We start from the raw sequence: 20,740 nt of genomic DNA, 5'->3' as shown, positions 1-20,740 counted from the left end.
GCCATTGTGAAACACCAAAAGTCCAATTTGGCTGGACTTGTATGGATAGATGTGGATAAATTTGTATCCTGCAGTAATTAGAAATGAGGCCAAAGGCGCTAAGGTGCTCCATCCTTCGAGGAAGCTAAGGCCGTGTTGGGGTGAGGCCCTCGCTTCATCCAGCGACTAGCACTGTGACGGCAGCACTCGCCAGCACTGGGGCCTCCGTCTCAGCGCACCTGCATCATCTACTGGGCCTTCATCCTGCACAACGGTGAGGTGACAGTCACTGAGGATGAGATCAATGCCCTCATTAAAGCAGCAGGTGTAAATGCTGAAGCTTTCTGGCCGGGCTTGCTTGCAAAGGCCCTGGCCGACGTCTACATCGGCATTCTCATCTGCAATGTAGGGGCTGGTGGACCTGCCCCAGTAGCGGGTGCTGCACCAGCAGGAGGTCCTGCTCCCTCCACCACTGCTGCCCCAGCTGAGGAGAAGGAAATGGAGCAAGGAAGGATTAGAGGAGTCTAAATATTTTTAAATTATTTATTCATTTAAGTTATCTATACCCAAGGTGGGCCTTGTACTCACAATCCTGAGATCAAGAGTCACATGCTCCTCCCACTGAGCCAGCCAGGTGCCCCAAAAACCTGAACTCAAAAAAAAAAAAAAAAAAAAAAAAAAAAAAAAAAAGGCCAAAGACAGGCTGGACAGACACATCCTCTGAAGAGTCTTGAATTCCAGGGTGAGGCAAATACCTCTAGTCTGTGGAACATTTTTGAGCATAGGCAGGTGTGGAGATGAACCGGTTAGGTCCTTCTCAGCCAGCTCATGGCAAAGGGGCCCTTGTGATAAACACCAGAAGAATATTACTCTTAATTTCTACTGAGATTTCAGACTGGTGTCTTCTGTTGACAACCACATCTTTTTATTTTATTTTATTTTTTTTTTAATTTTTTTTTAACGTTTATTTATTTTTGAGACAGAGAGAGACAGAGCATGAACGGGGGAGGGGCAGAGAGAGAGGGAGACACAGAATCGGAAACAGGCTCCAGGCTCTGAGCCATCAGCCCAGAGCCCGACGCGGGGCTCGAACTCATGGACCGCAAGATCGTGACCTGGCTGAAGTCGGACGCTTAACCGACTGCGCCACCCAGGCGCCCCTGACAACCACATCTTAACGCCAGCTCTCTCTTCCATTTAGTTCTTGGACCCTTCCCCCAAATTTCTCTTTGCTCACCTTCCATTATCTACCGTTCTTCTCTCACCAATTCCTAGATCTCCACTTCTAAGAATGTCTTTTTGTTAGTGTTTTTTTTTTTTTTTAACATTATTTTTGAGAGAGTGCAGAGACAGAGTGGGAGGAGCAGAGAGAGAGAGAGAGAGAGAGAGAGAGAGAGAGAGAATTCGAAGCAGGTTCCAGGCTCCATGCTGTCGGCGCAGAGCCCGATGTGGGGCTCGAACCCATGAGCCATGAGATCATGACCCGAGCCGAAGTTGGACACTTAACCAACTGAGCCACCCAGGTACCCCTCTAAGAACCTCTTAAGAAAGAAAAAGCGAGGGCAGCTGGATGGCTCAGTTCGTTAAGTGTCTGACTCTTGATTTCAGCTTAGGTCATGACCTCATCGTTCCTGAGATCAAGCGCTGTGTCGGGCTCTGTGCCTACAGCATGGAGCCTGCTTGGCATTCTCTTCCTCTCTACCACCCACCTCAAAATAAATAAACTTTAAAAAAAGAAAGAAAAAGCAAGGCAACCTCACACCATATTCACTTAATCTTCACAGCAGCTCAGCGAGGTAATGAAGTGGATATTCTTAGTAATCGCAGCATTAATCCTTCCTTTCCCCCTTGCCAACAATACCCAAGTTTTTATTGGGTATGCCCCTTCTCCACAACAGCCAGTATGCCTCAGGGAAAGCTGACTGCCCCAAGCAGCAGGAGTGGGCCTTCCCCACACACTCAAGCCAATCCGGGCAATTCCTTTTTGCCACATCCAGTGTATAGCACACTGCATTTCACAGACCACAGGAATTGGTTCAGCATTGGACATGTTACCCAAACAAGACTCCAGAAGAGATTTGCTGGGCTTATGGGAAAGACATGTTCTCTCACCTTTGAGAATGCTACCAAAAGGCAGTTGTTCTATATGTGTAAAAGGAAATATATGTGTGTGTATGTATTTAATTATATGTATAATATATATATAATTAATATATATAATTAATATAGTGACTGTGAGATGGAACCAGTCTTAGAATGAAGTCACTATCATAAAAGGGGCAGCAGAGAAATATAATGAAACTGGGTCCTTGACAACATCATCGGGTTACTAAGTCAAACAATCCCTAAAAATGCTACCCTTCCTCTAGAATTTCCAGTTGTGGGAGGTAATCCTTATTTTCGTTTAAGCCAATTTAAAGTAGGTCTTCTGTCACTTGCCACCTACATACACTAAGCCGAGGTGCACTGACTTGCTGGCTAACCTCTTAGCCACAAAGCGAGGCAGTGGGGAAGCAGAACTCAAACCCACATCTGTCCTCAGTCCCACACAGTGCTGCCTCTGCTGCTTGCTAGTTTTCGTCGTCACCAGAGTCAGTTGTCTATGCATTCCCTCCCTGCCCTCCCTCTCACCACGTAGCTCAGAACGTTCAATACAGCAGCCAAAGGGATAGTTGTAAAATGCAAATGTGGCACACGAAAAGTGGCATCACTAATCATTAGGAAAATGCAAATCAAAACCCACAATGAGACCACACCACACCCATTAGGGTGGCTACCATTAAAAACAAAAGCAAGTGTTGGTCAGGATGTGGAGAAATTGGAATGCATGGACACTCATAGCGGGAATATACGATGGTGTAGCTGTACGATGGTGTAGCTGTTGTGGATAACAGTATGGTGGTTCTTCAAAAAATAAAATACAGAATTACCATTTGATCTAGCAGTTCCTCCTCTGGGCATATACCCAAAAGAACTGGAAGCAGGGACACAAACATATTTGTAAACAGCAGCATTATTCACAATAGCCAAAAGGTGGAAACTACTCAAATGTCCATCAATGGGTAAATGGATAAACAAAATGTGGTATTTCCATACAATGGAATATTATTTAGCCTTTAAAAAGAGTGAAATTTCAAAATGGATTAAGGACCTGAATGTGAGACAGGAAACCATCAAAACCCTAGAGGAGAAAGCAGGAAAAGACCTCTCTGACCTCAGCCGTAGCAATTTCTTACTTGACACATCCCCAAAGGCAAGGGAATTAAAAGCAAAAATGAACTACTGGGACCTTATGAAGATAAAAAGCTTCTGCACAGCAAAAGGAAACAACCAACAAAACTAAAAGGCAACCAACAGAATGGGAAAAGATATTTGCAAATGACATATCAGACAAAGGGCTTGTATCCAAAATCTATAAAGAGCTCACCAAACTCCACACCTGAAAAACAACCCAGTGAAGAAATGGGCAGAAAACGTGAATAGACACTTCTCTAAAGAAGACATCCGGATGGCCAACAGGCACATGAAAAGATGTTCAGCGTTGCTCCTCATCAGGGAAATACAAATCAAAACCACACTCAGATATCACCTCACGCCAGTCAGAGTGGTTAAAATGAACAAATCAGGAGACTGTAGATGCTGGAGAGGATGTGGAGAAATGGGAACCCTCTTGTACTATTGGTGGGAATGCAAATGGGTGGAGCTGCTCTGGAAAACAGTGTGGAGGTTCCTCAAAACATTAAAAATAGACCTGCCCTATGACCCAGCAATAGCACTGCTAGGAATTTACCCAAGGGATACAGGAGTACTAATGCATAGGGGCACTTGTACCCCAATGTTTATAGCAGCACTCTCAACAATAGCCAAATTATGGAAAGAGCTTAAATGTCCATCAACTGATGAATGGATAAAGAAATTGTGGTTTATATACACAATGGAGTACTACGTGGCAATGAGAAAGAATGAAATATGGCCCTTTGTAGCAAATTGGATGGAACTGGAGAGTGTGATGTTAAGTGAAATAAGCCATACAGAGAAAGACAGATACCGTATGTGTTCACTCTTATGTGGATCCTGAGAAACTTAACAGAAACCCAAGGGGGAGGGGAAGGGAAAAAAAAAAAAAAAAAAAAAAAAGAGGTTAGAGTGGGAGAGAGCCAAAGCATGAGACTGTTAAAAACTGAGAACAGGGGCGCCTGGGTGGCGCAGTCGGTTAAGCGTCCGACTTCAGCCAGGTCACGATCTCGCGGTCCGTGAGTTCACGCCCCGCGTCAGGCTCTGGGCTGATGGCTCAGAGCCTGGAGCCTGTTTCTGATTCTGCGTCTCCCTCTCTCTCTGCCCCTCCCCCGTTCATGCTCTGTCTCTCTCTGTCCCAAAAATAAATAAACGTTGAAAAAAAAAAATTAAAAAAAAAACAACTGAGAACAAACTGAGGGTTGATGGGGGGTGGGAGGGAGGGGAGGGGGGGTGATGGGTATTGAGGAGGGCACCTTTTGGGATGAGCACTGGGTGTTGTATGGAAACCGATTTGACAATAAACTTCATATATTGGGGGGAAAAAAGAGTGAAATTCTGGCACATGCTACAACATAGATGAACCTTGAAGCCAGTATGCTAGGTGAAATAAGCCAGACACAAAAGGACAAACATTGTATGATTCCACATAGATGAGGTACCTAGCGTAGTCAAATGCACAGACACAGAAAACCAAACAGTGGTTACCAGTGGCTGGGAGGGAGGGGGAAATGATGAGTTATTGTTTGATAGGTACAGGGTTGCAGAAGAGAGAATGAAAGAGTTCTGGAAATGGACAGTTGTAACAGTTGCAAACAGTGTGCCTGCACTTAACGTCACCAAACTTTAACACTTAAAAATGGTTAAAATAGTTAATTTTGTTACGTATATTTTACCACAATAAATTTTTAAAAATATAAGTAGGATTGTGTCCTTTTTCTTCTCTGATGAGTTTCCATTTCACTGACAGTAAAAGTCAAAATCTTTACAATGGATTACAAATACACAAAATATTGTCAAGTGAGTTTCGTTGTCAGAACAAAAAGAATTTGGCTGAAAACAAAGTGAAGTTTTCTTCCTCCTTGAATCTTAATGTACTCTCTTTCCCCCTTGGAGTTATTAAGTACTTCTACTGAGAGGCTATCTACTGAAAATGGCCAGTGATCAAAATGACAATTGGAATTTGAGTCAAATTATATGTAGTTCTACCCCAGCGGGGTAGAGAACCAGCGGGTCTGGATGATAATGAATGTCAGTTCCTGATCCAGAGCAATATCCCCGTTCTGTGTGTCTTTGGTTAGGCAAACCAGCCTGGTCCATCCAACAAAAAATGGTTTGACCTGAGATGCTTAGCCCTTCCACTCTTCTGGAAAGTGATGTTGATGCTTGGCCCCTGCTGTCTAATGTCAAGCGAGAGCAACTTTGAAGAGAGTCCTCTGGATACCTCTGGGACGTTGGGGCCTTTGCACTTGCTGTGCCCTCTACCTGGCATGCTTTTCTTCCTTATACCCATGGAGCTTGGTCCCTCAACAGCCTCCAGTCTTTACTTAAATGTCATCTTTTCAATGAAGCCTTCTTTGACCACTCTATTTAAAATGTCATCTCCCTTCCCAGTACAACCCTGCTTAATTTTTGTCTGTGGCTCTTAGCACCTTCTAAGAATGTAATTTACTTTCTTGTTTATTGTCTGCCTTTCCCACTAGAATGTAAGTGTTGTGAGGGCACATGTTTTTACATGTGTTTTTTTGTCCACTGTTCCTAGTGCTTAGGACAGTGCCTGATACATCATGGCAAGCAATGAAATATTTTAATGAATAAAGAAAAGAAGTCTGATCATCCAAAGGGAACACTGGCATCTCGGTCTTCAGCAGTGGACCCTCTGCAAGTGAAATGTACAAAAAGCTACACCTATAATTTTAGGGGATGCCTAGACTCCCTGAAGCCCAGCCATAAGTGCTAGTTAAAAACCTTTGATCCAAAGTAATTTAGCTGCTATACGTCTTTGAATGCCTCTCCAGTGCAGCCTTTGGGAAACCTCAGTGCCACAGATGTGATTACTACTGGGAGTCTCCCAGGAGACTCGGAGCCTTGCAATATTGTAGCAAATATAGCAAAGCTGGCAGCCATAGTTCTGCTAAGAAAACAGGAGTGTGTGCCAGCCCATCATTTTTCATAACTGAGCTATTAATTCATGTTATCTTAGGAAAACACCCAACAGTAAAAGTATAGGCTCTGTGCAGCCACAAACTGAGGCACTGCCCTCCATCCCCAGAGGCACAAACCTTCATTCAAAAACCCATCTTCCAATGTAGCCACTTTGTGAGTCAAATGCTCACAGATGCAAAGTTGCTCCCTTGGAGTATAGTTGGCTCCTTGGGAGCAGGAGATGGGGCAGAGTGACACTGATCGGCTTGTAGGTTCCGTTCAACATTGCCAACTTGTGAGGCAGCAGAAGCCAAGGGGACTCACTGCTTCTCAGAGGAGCTCACATGCGCAGCCAGATGAGAACTGAAGAATACGTAAGAATTTTACAAAATAGAGAGTGACAGCAGAGGAGCGGGTAGAAGAGAGAGGGCACTCAGGCGGAAGGTGAGCAGTCAGCAGGCAAAATGGCAGAGGGAGGGGATGGAATGGTGTCACAGCGCCGGCCAGAAATCCATGTGGAGGAGTTGGAGCTTATGAGAAAGGCCTTGGAGCGCCATTAAAGGGGGAAAGATAGAATACAATTTGTATTTAGTGAGATTTTCCCAGGAACCAGTGGAAGGTAGACTGGGTGGAGGAAGGAAACCACTCAGGTTGTTTTTAAATAACCACAGGAAAAAGTGGTATGCACTGACCAAGCTGATGGCAGCGAGGAGAATGGGAAAGGAAGAGATTCGAAAGATATTAAGGTAGATAGAATTATCCACTAGTAGACAATGATTATGGAGGATGACAGAGGAATGGGGAGAGGGAGGAGTGAGGTCCTAGAATAACTGTCAGGCTCCTGGCTTGGACAACAAGGTGGATACAGGTGCATTTCCTTAGGAAGAAATATAGGGTGGGAACATGGGGTTGAGGTGCCCTTCTCAACCAGAGTTCCACTAGGGAAGTAATAAGCCCTAATGCCCTAAGGCCTCCATTGTCTGGAATGAATTCTCGTCTCTCCCCTGCATCTATAACGTGTTTCTTAGGAATGATTTTAGTTGTTGTATGTATAGAGCAAAGTACTTTATGTACCTCAGTTCTCCAACTGAGAAGATAGGCACTCAAGTTATCTTCTGCCTTCTGTGGTTCAGAGGAAGGACCCCAGTTGAGAAAGGTTTAGATAATGTAGGTCGCCTTATGCTAAGCCTACAGGAGTGAGTGAAATTGCCCTGAGAACGTATATAAGATTGAATCAGAATAAATGAGAGGGTCAAGGGATGAGGAGCTGAGAAAGAAAGACTCTAAAGATACACCAGAAAAACCAGGAGATCATGACACTGTAAATTCTCACGGAAATCAGTAAGAAGATAATCTCAGAAAGGATGGGGCGGGAGGAGGGGGGGGGGGTCAAGCTATTTCCTAAAATGTGATTATTGTGTCACTGGTGATGATAGAGACGATTCTTGGAGTTTATACTGACAAGCATTTTAAATTGCGATAGTTATGTGTTTATTTCAAGGAATACAGCATTTATGTTATAAATAATAAGCATAGCTGACAGTTACTTAATGTTTTGACAGTTACTTTGTATCAAGCATTGCTCTAAGTGTTTCATCATATGTATTAATATTATTACTCAATCCTCACCACATCCTTATAAGATACATATTGTTGTCCCCCTTTTAGAAATGAAGAAATTGAAGCCCAGAGAGGTCACACACCTTGCCTAAGGTCACAGAACTAGTACGAAGCAGGGCTGCAATTTGAACCTGAGTGGTCTGACTTGAGAAACCATGCTTAAAAGAAAGTTATTACTATTATTTGCTTTAAAAGAAATTCAAGCAAAAAATGAATCCATTTAAAGCAAGTATCAGATAAATAAAAGACTGAGTGGACTCAGCTATCACAAAAATTGTGAAAGAGGTAGAGGAACGACTGACATTTGAGAAACAGTATCCTGGCTGGGGAGTTACACTGAGAAATCAGAAGAGAGCAAAAGAAATACATGGCAGTGGACCTAACACAGGCCATACATGTCCTGAGAATACAGCACAAAAGGAAACATCTGTATCACATTGGTTCCCTGCCTACGGGGAGGTCAAACTGCATCCTTTCAATTCTGGGCCATGATCCTACGGACAGACAACAACAACAAACCACAAATACAGTATTAACTATTACCTGTCAAAAATGCATTTGTGAAAAAAAAAATGCATTTGTGATTGTGGGGGTTAGACTCCTTAGTAGTGTCTTAAAAGATTCACTGGATTTTTAAAATTTGGCCAAACTCTTAAACATTATGACCATAGTTAAGTGTATTAGAAATGTGCTAAATTACTTCCTTGATTGCATTTTGAACATTTCAGCAGCTGAGTACATTGTAAATACTCCAGTAGGAGTTTTTATTTCTCATCATTATTTCTTTGGGATCCCACGAGAAATACAAGAATCTTGTTTATTGCTGAAATATATCTTGTTTAATATCTTTCATGTCTGTCCCTGGTGTCTTACCAGCAAAAACGATAGTGAAAGTGCTCCTAAGCAGAGGGAGAAAACCAGGGAAACAGAAAGGAAGAAAAGGAAAAGGAAGTATATTGGAGAAGGAAGACAGAACCCACACCTTCTGGGACTCCGGGTCCTAATCTGGGAGAGGCCAAGAAAAAGGAGATGGAACAGACTGAATGCGTCAAATGTGTGGGGTCACGAGACTCCTCCAGGAATGGGAAAATCACGTCTTGACACCTGAGTGAGAGGAAGGGCGTACCAGGCCACTGCTGCATTGACCCACATATTGCACTCCTTGCCGGTGCTCACCTGAACCTTCTCTGGTCCTTTCAAGGTCTCCGTAGAACCTGGCTTCCATGGTGACCCCTGAGGAGGGTTTGTTCTCGAGGCCACAAAGTCATGTGCTATCCCAGCCCTTGGACTTCCCAGCTCAGCGTGCGAACCTTCACGCCCCTTTGGCTGGAGTGGAACACGTCTCTATCTGTACCTCACAACTACAGCTCTCTGAAGGCTGCCAGAATCAGCCCCCGAGGGTTCCACAGATCTACTCTCTGCATTAAAGGGAGAGAACAAAATGTGTTCCCATCTGGTAGGTGCAAATGAGGTCATGTTAACATTTAACGATTCAAATGTCACTGGTTCTTGTCCTTCCTGCTCCAGCCCAGCACTCTCACCTGAAAATCAACCTCAGGTTGGTCTGGCAGGGGGGTGTCTTACCTGGCTGTGTTGGCGTCCTTACTCTCCTCTCTCCTCGGGGGCTTCCTCTCAGCTGGAAGTTTCTGTGATTCCATGAGATCTGTGAGGAGGGTAGTAGAATCTCCAGTACAGGAGCTTGTTGCTGTTTTAAACTCTTCCTTATAGAAAATTTCAAGCATATACAAAAGAACGTTGGTATAACAAACTCTCACACACCCCTTGATTTGCTTTAACCATGATCTACACTAAGCCAATTTGTGTATCGTCTACATTTCCACCAACTCTTCCCCTCTGGATTATGTTGAAACAAATCCTTAAATCTTTTAGACTATATCTCAAAAAGACAGCTCTTAAAAAAAAATTGAATGCAGGAGTATTTAAACCTCGGTTTATGTGTGTAAAATGCTACATGCATATATGCATTTTCCTGAGAAAATTGTCTATAGCTTCCATTACATTTTTATTTTTTATTAAAAAAATTTTTTTTAATGTTTATTTATTATTGAGAGACAGAGAGAGTGTGAGCAGGGGAAGGGTAGAGAGAGGGGGAGAAAGAGGGGGAGACACAGAATCTGAAGTAGGCTTCAGGTTCTGAGCTGTCAGCACAGAGCCGACACGGGGCTAGAACTCACAAACTGTGAGATCATGACCTGAGCGGAAGTCAGTTGCCCAACCAACTGAGCCACCCAGGCACCCCAGTTTCCATTACATTTTGTAAAATGTAAAATGTAAAATGTAAAATTTTAAAAATCATTGCTCTAGGGGTGCCTGGGTGGCTCAGTCAGTTAAGCATCTGACTCTTGATCTAGGCTCAGGTCATGATCTCACGGTTTGGGAGATTGAGCCCCACGTTGGCTCTATATGCTGACAGTGTGGATCCTGGTTGGGATTCTCTCTCTCCCTCTCTCTCTGCCCCTTTCCTGCTCTCTGTATCTCAATATAAACAAAATAAAAACTTAAAAAAAATCATTGCTCTAAGTAGGATAATGATAAGAGAGCCATTGGGCCTAAGGGTCAATAATTTTCAGTGAAACAGCTTATCTTTTCACCCTTATCACCATGACACCCATATGGAAAGATTTCTCAGACCCTCATTTCTCAGGAATGATTTAGAGCTACAAATTGTCTATTTTAAAGGTATTCAGGATTAAATATACTCTCCCAAAACCAAAGATAATAATTTAGAAAGCAGAAAAACAGTAATCCGAGGCATATACACAATGGTGGATATATTGTCATCTACAAGGCCTTTCCAAATGGGCTCCCAGCTGCCCAGTGAAGAAATTCAAGTTGGAGAACCAGAGAGAAGGTCAGTCAGAACAATTTCACTCAGGGCATTAGCTCAGGAGCATAGCATATGGGCAAAGAACTGCTCAAAATGTCCTTACTTTGCAAACCACGAAGAACATTACTTCTAGGAACGTGATATGAAAATAAAAAGCATTCAGAAGCCATACATACTGCTAAGTTTAAATAACTAAGTTATTTTAATAAAACAGACATAAAATATAGATTAAATTTTTTATTTTCAAAAATCTGGGGTAAACAGTCAAGCTGCACATACATAAACCAAACAACAACTTAAAACAAAACCAAACCAAACCCAGAACCTTGCAAACTGTTAACAGACTAATAGACTATCAGCTAGAGGGCTGGACTAGATGAACAGGAAAGTCTGTCTCACCTCTGACGTTCTATGACAGAAGACAGATGCCACATGTGCTTTCCCCCACGTGCACATGTGTGTGTGTGTGTACATGTGCAGGCACGGGGGGGTAATAAAAAGTTGAAAAGTGGTACATTAAAATTATTCAAGTTACTGACCATTTCTTATGTGATTCAGGATGATGTTTCCAGTGTTAAGAAATGATGGATATCCTCCTCTACACTAAGAAAAGAAAAACACATCCAGAATAGCGAAAACATTAGGACACAGCTTTGTTGTTATCATTTGGAACATACAGCCACATAGAAAATATTTAAAATGTTAAATAAAAGCACTGCGTTTCTCATTTAAGCAGTTACAGTGAACAGACTTTTGTCAGTCACAGCCAAGCAACAGGGGACCTTGGAAAAGGTTACACTTGGAACCTATCCAAAAGAGACTCTCTCCATCTGGAAGAGGTTTGCTGTGCTTCAGAATGGAAAACTAAGCAAACGCAAAACAACCTATTAACTATTCTATTGCTAAATTTAAAGCAAACATGCTTGTCGTGTTGAAAATTTAATTTAGAGTTTAAATTGCAAGGAAACTTGGGGCACAGATAAACCTTTATACTGTCAGGAAGGAACTGAGCATTAAGGCCAATGATACTCAACATTCCTGGGTCTTTTCAAGTCCTTCCAGTGCAAGCGAATGAAAAACCAAACCATACAACCCAGCTTCAGTTCTAACGTTGACATTAGACTCCAGAAGTAATTAATTAGCTTTTTTTTTTTTTTTAATGCTTCTATTCCCTTAATACCTGAATTTAAAACTTCGAGCACAGCTAAAGAAATCACTCTCACTGCCCCAGGCCAGCTTCCTGCTGTTCCAACTGGACCATTCTTGTATTCGAAAACAAGATTTGTTTTCCCTGGTCTCATTTTAAAACACAGATATAGATTCTGTAATTTTCTACCTTGACACCTGTTAGTTCTGAATTAGAGGACCAGGGACAAGCACATGGGATGGCCTCAACAAAGGTCTAGTTCAGGCTTTCAGACCCCAAAACAGAAGTGGGGACCCCTTTGCCTTTTCTCACTTAGAAGCAAAGGACTCTCTCAGAATAGTGTTTTAGGTGGTAGCAGAGGAAATTGAGGGCCATTTAAATTTTATTTGTAAGGAATGTATCTGAATTTTCTATTTATACTATAATGAACACTGCATTACTTCAGTAATAAAAATGAAAAAACACAATGCTGTCAAACAGCAATTATTTTCAGGTACATTTTCTTACATTAGGGAAGCCCATTCATGCGAGGACCTAGGGCACTTTCAGATATGTGGCTTCTAACCATGTTACCTATTTAAAAGCATATATTTCCTTCTTCTGGTGGGTAAATGATCTGATATTTAATACCCCAGAGTCCCTTGAAATTATATTAAGCAAAAATTGCTTTATAAACCAAACTTTGTAGGCTAGAATAGTACATAGATGGTTTATTTCCTGAATGCTTGTCATAACTAAAAATCCTTTCTGTATCTTAACGTGTATCTAATTCCAAAATTCCACAACGTTTCCCCTCAAAATTCCCTATAGTTTCCTGGCATTTGGTGCTATAGAATAGCAGGTTGAAGCCAGAAAGCTCTTTTGTTTTCTGAGAGGCAACTGGTGACTTTCTGGCTGGATATGCCTGCAGGATTCTTCATTCTCTGTCCTTGGTAGTTTGACATTTTTTGCCAGGACGTGCTTAGGTACAGGTCTCTTTGGTTTTATTTTATTTTATTTTTTGACCAGGAATGCAGTGAGTCCTTTCTAGTTTTTCCATCAGGAAAGCAAAACTCAGGAATGTTAGCTAATGTTCTGTCTTCCAAATCCATTAATCTCTCCCCATTGTTTTCATCTCTTCTTTCTTTTGAAAGAACATTAGGAAGAAAATCTCAAGTCTGTCCTTCACATTATTGATTTGTGTTTCTAAGCTCAATTGTGTTCTTTTCTGCTTCCAGCGCGGATTGTAATCTGATGTGTTTTAGCTTCCTTGAAATTCTTCTAAGCATTCTTCTTTTTCATTTTATTCTACCTCCTTTTTCTCTGAACCAGTCCCATTCTGACATAACTTGCTTCACAGAAGCAATTCTTCTGTTCTTTCAGTTACAACAAGAAGAGCCCTACACTTTTGTTTCTTGCAGGAGACCACTTTCATTTTCAAATGCTCTTGGAAGCTGTTTATTTCACCTGGTTCAGTCATTTTTTTTTTATATACCCCGTGTTGCTTTTTTTTCTCTATACTCATCCTTAAATATGGTCGTCTCTTCCCAGATCCAGGACTTGCCTTTGGTTGTGCTATCTGTCCACACTGAGTGTTCTGTCAACACTCTTTTGTGGATACATGCGGTGGTGGGTAAGGAGATGTGCCTACTTCCAAGTCCAATTTCAAGTTTAATGCTTTTCTATTGAAGTGGCATTCTTTTCCATCCTATTGCCTGGTTTCCTGGTTCTCTGAACCAATCTTGTACGTGAAAAATCACAGTATTTGCATGTTCCGCTACTTAGTTGTATCTGTCCTCACCTAAAGGACATTTTTCACAGAATGCACCAGGCCTGTAAGAGATGTCTCTGCTTTCTGCTCACATTTTGGGCCTAGGGTTTGGAGTCGTGGACTGAATGAGGAGGAGGTGGGGCAGGGAGAAGGGTGGTGGGATGGAGAACCTTCATGGTCTGCTTCCTGGTTAAGAGGAAGGATCAGTCAGTTATTTTTCTGGCTTGGGAGACCTGATCCTCAGCAAGGAGTCAGGACATGGTTGGTGAAGAAAATGAGTTACTAGATATCTTTCAAATTTTTAAATTCACAGTATGTCCATTTCATGACATGAAGCCAGAGAAAAAAGTGAGCTACAGCCTGGAAGATTGTCCCTCAATCCACCACCATATGCCTCAAAAACTGTACCAATTCCTTCTAGATTCTAGAACTGAGATTTGGCCTTCTTTGGGGTCTCTATGAGTATTTCTTTGGGAAGTTAGGAGCTCAGTGGGGGCTTCTGACAGCCAGATGTCATTCTTCCAGATGCAGTTCAATAATTAATTTTTAAAAACCCAAATCTTCCCAGCTATGGTATGGAAGAAAGAGTTCTGGATTAATTTTCTAGTACTGAATCTACTTACTGTCTTGCTGATCTTTGATGGCCCCTTAAATATCTCTGGGCTTCAATTTCCTTATAGGTAAAATGAGGGAATTTGACTACATGATCTCAGAGGTACTTATAGCCTATTGTTTTTTAAGTCTCAAAACAGAAAATAAAAATGCCCTGATAAAGGAAAGAAGAATACAAAACAAAAGACTAAGGTAAGTATATTTTGCTATGAGGGTGCTTTACCCTAAGGATTATAAAAATCCTTTGACACCAAAATTAAAAAGCAAAAGTAAAAAACACGAGCATATAATTGTGACATAGGTTAGGTAGTTCTTTACATTTTATTCAGTGATAACAGTGTCAAAACAGTAAGTAAACTACTTGACTCTTATTAGAATAAACTGGCATGATCATCTGCCCTTTGGATTAGAGAATAGGTAATACGAGTTATTTATTGAATAAAGACGGAAACTTATCACTATGCAGAAAGTTCACAGAAAACCATCAGGCCTCCCAGGAACTACTGAATCATACTAATGACCAACAGATTAGTAAGAGAGTGCATACAAGGTGTGCCACAGTATGTCTTGAGAAATGAAGTATTCCCAAACAAACAGAAATTGTGTTTAATTTTTTAAGGGTTCTGTGATAAATGGACCTCTGTGGCCCTGAGGAAGACCGTTTTCTCTAATGGACTGAGCACTATATTTGAAGCCAGAAGACCCTGGGTCCAAACTTAATTTCTCCTTATTAGCTCTGTGACACTTTGGGAAATTTACTTAACTTCTCTGAGCCTTGGTTTCTCAATAAGTAACATGGGAATAATTAGACCTACCTTGCAGAGCTGTTGTGAGGTTAGATGAGAATATGAGGCAGCTGTCAGGAAGCACTTACCATAATGTTAGTCAAATGTGAACCTTCTAGAAACTTATTTGAACTGTAACAATAACTACAGTTAAATGCAAATTAATCATATCAGTTATATTGACTATAAAATATTTAGGAGCCCAATCTCATCTCAATGGGGGTCTATTTAAATGCTTTTAATAGTAATGTAAGCAATATGCATCCAATATAACCCAGTGATCTTTTTGTTTTGGTTTTAGTAAATATTTCCTGAAATTATTAATTTCCATATGAGCTGCATTAGATAAGTAATAAAGCACTTTAATTGAGCATAGAAGTCTGATTGTGATCAACAACTAAACATGAGAAGCAACTCTGGTTTCCTTGGATCATAAAGAACTGGAAACACTCAAAATCATAACAAACTTTGCCAGAAGGAGGGGCAGCCTCCCATAAAGGAATTTTGGGAAATCCAGTGATGTCAGGAGTCAGGGATATGGAATACATAGGAATTCCCAGAGATAAGTTAATCACCCACATGCCCACATGGCGTCCTCCTCTCTCACAAAAGGAGCTCAGCCATAGGTCACCACCAATCTCTCCCTCCACTCATGGTTTTGCTAAGGTGATTAATCTATATGGGGGAAAGAAAACAACAAAGATTTTTCAGAACACTGACTAAATACAATTGAATGTTTTTCTCTTAATACAGAGTGTTAAACATCCAATCCCAAAGCAAAAACATTTAAAGATATATGTGAATTTGAATATCTGTGAATTGTTAACAGTTTCTAAATGTGCATGGACCTTTACTTAGATGAAACTGGAGCTCATGTAGAGAAGATGAGGTAACTTTGAGGTCTTTGTTGTCTGCATTTATGCCTAAAGGTAATAGGTTACTAGCTCAACAAGGTTTAGCAATCCAGATGTCAGTAAAAGCAACAAAGTGATGCATGTTGATAAGCACAATATTTAAACATCCTGTTTCCTTTATTTAAGTAATTAAAGTGTGGCCAGCATTAGCCTAGACTGAGAAAAGCAATCAAATATTCTGTTGCCTAGAAATAGCAAAAAATAATTTTAGAAGTTGTGAAAACTGAAAATTGAAGAAAACTGTTATTCTAGAAGAAAAGTGTTCCGGTACAGTAAGAAACTTCTTAAAATTTAGGACATTCACTACATGACCTTGAGGAATTAGGAATCTTGCTTCCAAGTTTTGCCACTTCCTAACTATATGGGCTTGAGGAATTGTGATACTGTTCACGCTGGAGATGATCCATTGCAACAATCCCGCTTTATTATAGTCGATGGAAGTGAGACCAGAATTGCCAAGTGAGTGGTGAAGGAGCTCCCAATCAAGTCCTCTTCCTACTACAGAAAAGGGCTTCAGCTTCTAAATGAAGGTTATTTTGTCCAGATTCTCCCAATGACGGTCTATGAACACGCTGAGAGAGTGGTATAGTGCTTGATGCTTTTAATAAGGTCGAATTTAAATAAAAATCAAAGGAATAGAATTTCACATTTCTTCAAACACCATTTAACAGTTATGGCAGATTAATACAGCATATAATCCAAGGAGAGCTGGGAAACGCCACACAACCAAGGAGACCATTTCGTTCACAACTTTGGTTAGGTTCTTCCATATTACTCCCCTTTGCAAACACACTAAACAATGCAAAAGCTTTCTCATAAAGCCTCTTAAGGCATCTCCATTCTTCACTAGTTTTTGCTTACAGCTGAGGTATCAGGGCTGGGCTGTGTTGGAGGTAGAATTTGTGGGCATAAATGTGACCAGATTATCAGGTTTGGTTTCCTCTTCAAGTTTAAGGGTTTAAAGGAGAGAGAATCTCCACAATGGAAGAAATAATTGATGTAATGCAGATTAGTTGAATATTATTATTATTCTTACCAAAAATTGTAGCTAAAATAGCTAACATATTGCATGCTTCCTATGCACCTAGTACGGTATTAAATAAAGCCTTTATGTTTAGGGGGATCATACCCTTCAAGCTGATTCCCTATCATCTCTGCTGGAATAAACTTCCAAGGGGAGACCTGCTAGATTCTGGAGAGGAGGTACCTAGCAAGCAGGGCTCACTTAAGAGCAGATGCAGCAGGTGCTGGGGGCAAGAGTTCACCCAAAGCACTCACTCCACAGGTACTCTCCTAATATCTGTAGCCCTACAGTTCCTGATGCAAAGCCAGAGGCAACTTGTGCTTAGATGAGCTTGTGAATTCCTGATATTCATTCCCACTTTTGAGTAAAATAAGTAAATAAAGGGAAGTGGAGAAAATGCCCTTAATCTCCCCGCTTCTTTTTCTTGGGATTCTCCTTTCTCCTGGCTTAGGCAAGAGTAGAAAATCATGGCATCCCCAGCAGGCATGATTTAGAGCTGGCTGGAAAGGCTGAATGCCAACTAGAACTAGCTACTCTGGCCCCACTTCAGATCCTCTGAGGATGGACATGGCTGTATAAAGGAACAGGTGCTTTGCCATTTTAGCAGGTCTACCAAGTGTTACCACATATAAATTTAAAGTATGTGTTGCATACGCACACATCTAACACAAATACATAACAAAGCACCTAGTACAATGTGTGGCACAGAGGAGCACTTGATATGTGTTTTCTTTCTCACTTTTGCGCTCCTCAAGGGAGGCATGCAATGCACGGCATTTATGATGCTGAGATACAATTCTTTCATTCCATCAGATAGCACTGAAGATTCCACCTCCTGATTTTTTATTATAACCATTCACTTCAGAACGCTGGGGATTTATAACACACCAGATAGTGATAAGCAACAAATGTGAGGCAGAGGTGGTTATTCAGCTGATGAAAAGCCACTCTCAACAGAAAGATGACAACCTCTGGGTCAGTTATTGCTACTTACAGAAATGTTATAATCTGAAAAGATCCCGGAGATCCCTAATGGCGACTTCTTCTCATTTCTACTTAAAATAAAGATGGAGGTTTTATTCAATTAGGCTGTAGGCTCTGTCTGCCCAATAGTTCACATGGGTTATATTTCTGTTTAAGTGCAGAACTGACAGAAAATATGACCGTCTGCCTTCCATGAACAAAATAGCCTTTGGGTGTTTAGCAAACTAAAGAAAACTGTACCTAATGTTTTGTGTCTCTTTTTAAGCAAAATCCTAAAATCACTATAGGAAATCACAACAGAACAGTACACAATATCAAGTCATAACATTGATTATTCAGTATTGCCTGTTATTTATAAACACATGGAGACATACCAAAATTAACCCATATTCAGGAAAGATCAACTAGTAAACAAAATTATAAATGTGCAGTTTAACTAAAAAGGGAAAAACATTAAACCTTAAGGCAGCATTGGCTGAGTCTTTTCTGGTAAGGGAAGTATTACATATTTCAATGACTGGTGAATGATATTTAAGAACGATTAATTAAAATAAATACTAAAATAATGTTTTGAAAAAGAAACAGGACTGATTTTAGGACTCTTATAAAATGAATTTATATTGGAATTTTAATTTTGGATTAGAAAGCACACGCAGGAGCATACTGGTATAAAGCTGTAGCAGTCTTTCCTCAAGTACAAAATACAGATTTCTGGAAATTATTATTAATTACCACTCTTTGGGCTCCTTTCTCAGTTATCATTCAGAGTAGTTATTAGAAAATTCTGCTGATGTTTCAGCAGCATGTGTTCAGGTTGAAGTTTACCTGAGTGAAATGATTTCAAACTGCATTAACAGCCTGTCATCATGCTCTGATTCTCACAACTACGTCCAAAATGCTGAGCCTGCTTACCTGGTAGGCTGCCTACGTCATCATGTCCCAAGCAGTGGTGCCAACCTCAAATGATGACATCTACTGTGGCTGGAAGAGTCATACTTTGACAAACATATTTCAAAGCTCTTTAATGAACACATTTTGGGGTTTTCTTTGCAGCTTGCCTTGTTGGATTTTCCTGGTTAAGCTGAAAAATTACCATTAGTTGTTTTAGGGATCCAGTGCCAGATGCTGACAGAACAACTGTGTGACACAAAGAACAGATTAAAGACAGTTCCAAAAAAACGTTCGAATGAAAACAGCTTTCACGTGGTACTGAGAAATAAAACGTAGGCACTTCTGCTTCAGGAGGTTTTCTTATTTTGATCACAGATCGCTTTCCCAAGCCGCTTTTTTTTTTTTTTTTTTTTTTCTACTACTGGAAATTCCCTCACGATACAAACCATCTAGTTCACCGGAAACCTTGCTCTCATAAACATCTTCTGGTGCATTAATCTTTTTCCATAAAATTAAAACTGCCTCCGTTGATGCAGGAATCAAGTTGCTCCTGTGCTGACAGCAGTGGGGGGCAGCCCCCCGCCTCTCTTATCAGCTACTGAGTGCAGCCCCACCAGCTTCTAGCAACCAAAGCTGCTTGCTCTGCAGAACCAAGTCATCCATCAACAAGACACAGAGAGGAGTGTCGAGTGCAATTTTTCTCCTGGAAACAGTTAACATGTCTGCCTCTCTCCTTCCAGTTCCTTACTGTGAGTGTAATTCAACAAAGTATATATAGTCTTCATAACATTCTAAAGCTACTAGGCTACTGGGAGTTTTTTTAATGACTACTTAAACAGTCTCCTTTTTCTTCCTCTTTTTTTTTTTTTTTTTTTTTTTTTTGAGAAAAATCTGTGCTAAAAAGGCACTAGATAAGATGAACTTCCTCCACTTTTGTGTATGGAACAATTATACATTGTGTTAGATTCTATTATTTAACAAAGGTGACACACATTTGGATAAAATACCCTAATTACTCAGACCCATCTACTTTCAGTTAAAAAAAAGAACAAACCCGAAGTCAAAGAAAGAGCAGGTCACACTGACAGAGACCAGCCTGACCTTGATGTCACAGTCGTCCCCTGCCACCTCGGAGCTCTGGCCCTGGCTGCCTGAGGGAGCTCCCTCCCATCAGGGTAAGCAGGGCAGTGGCCTGGACCCAGGGAAGACTCACTGACAGCAACTGTGGGAGCCAAGTCTCCTAGAGACCTGAGTAAATGAGACAAAGGTGAAGTTCTCACAGTTTTCCAGCTTGACCTTCTTGGCTAAGTTTGGGACAATTCCCCGAAGAGAGCGCAGTCCCATCCTCTGTTCCTCATACCATACGCTGCCCATGTCTGTGGCCTCCTTCCTGGCTGTAAGGTAGAAAGGGGACTTGGCCTCCATTTGGGTGGGCGGCCGGTGGATGTACATATACTTGTAGAGGAGGCAGTAAGGGCACTGTTTGTGTCCCCGGGAATGCTCATGGTAGATTTTCCCATGACACACTCTAGTGGAACCGCTCCGGCTCTCCCGCTTGACACTGTCTGTCCGGGCAAAATAGGGCTGGTTCTGTGGGTCTTTGAGCAGCTCAATGTCACCATACATCAGATCTGCATGCTCCTGCAGTGTCCGCATGTTCAGGTACTGGCTGTTGTACTTGACCACAGTGGACAAGAGAGTAATGGGGCTGTCATCCCCTAGACACCCTGCCTGCCACATCTCCTCCTCATCAGAAAGAGAAAAGTAGACAATATTGCGAGAACGAGCACCTGACATCCCTGCCTTGCTCAGCACCCACAGCTTCTCCTTGAGTTTCTTGGTGGAAGAGCTGAAGGTGCTGCTGGTGATGGAAAAGCCCACACCTGCATTCTTCAGGATGCGGTCCAGGCCCCGGCGGATGGCGTGCAGCGAGGTGGCCAGGAAGTCGGAGCCGTCACTCTTCTTAACGGTGACGTAAAAATTCTCGAGCAGCTCGTTCAACTTCGCCGCGGGGATCTCAAATGAGA

General features: G+C 41.5%; 1 protein-coding gene across 3 annotated transcripts in view; it reads right to left on the bottom strand.

Annotated features, from left to right (window-relative positions):
* Positions 1 to 10,828: 10,828 nt before the first annotated feature.
* KIAA1958 (KIAA1958 ortholog) overlaps positions 10,829 to 20,740 on the bottom strand; it is a 161,355-nt gene continuing 151,443 nt past the window's right edge. For 2 of the 3 annotated variants that reach the window (XM_045468873.1, XM_045468872.1), the window contains one exon: positions 10,829 to 20,729. In XM_045468873.1, coding sequence (XP_045324829.1) covers positions 19,923 to 20,729 — 807 coding nt within the window. In that variant the 3' untranslated portion in view covers positions 10,829 to 19,922. The remainder of the gene's footprint in view (positions 20,730 to 20,740) is intronic. The other variant, XR_006710213.1, reaches the window with a different exon arrangement.

This window comes from Leopardus geoffroyi, chromosome D4, assembly GCF_018350155.1.
Source record: "Leopardus geoffroyi isolate Oge1 chromosome D4, O.geoffroyi_Oge1_pat1.0, whole genome shotgun sequence".
NCBI classification, from domain to species: domain Eukaryota; kingdom Metazoa; phylum Chordata; class Mammalia; order Carnivora; family Felidae; genus Leopardus; species Leopardus geoffroyi.
Note: the sequence above shows the minus strand (reverse complement) of the source record. Positions and strands in the feature narration are given on the sequence as shown.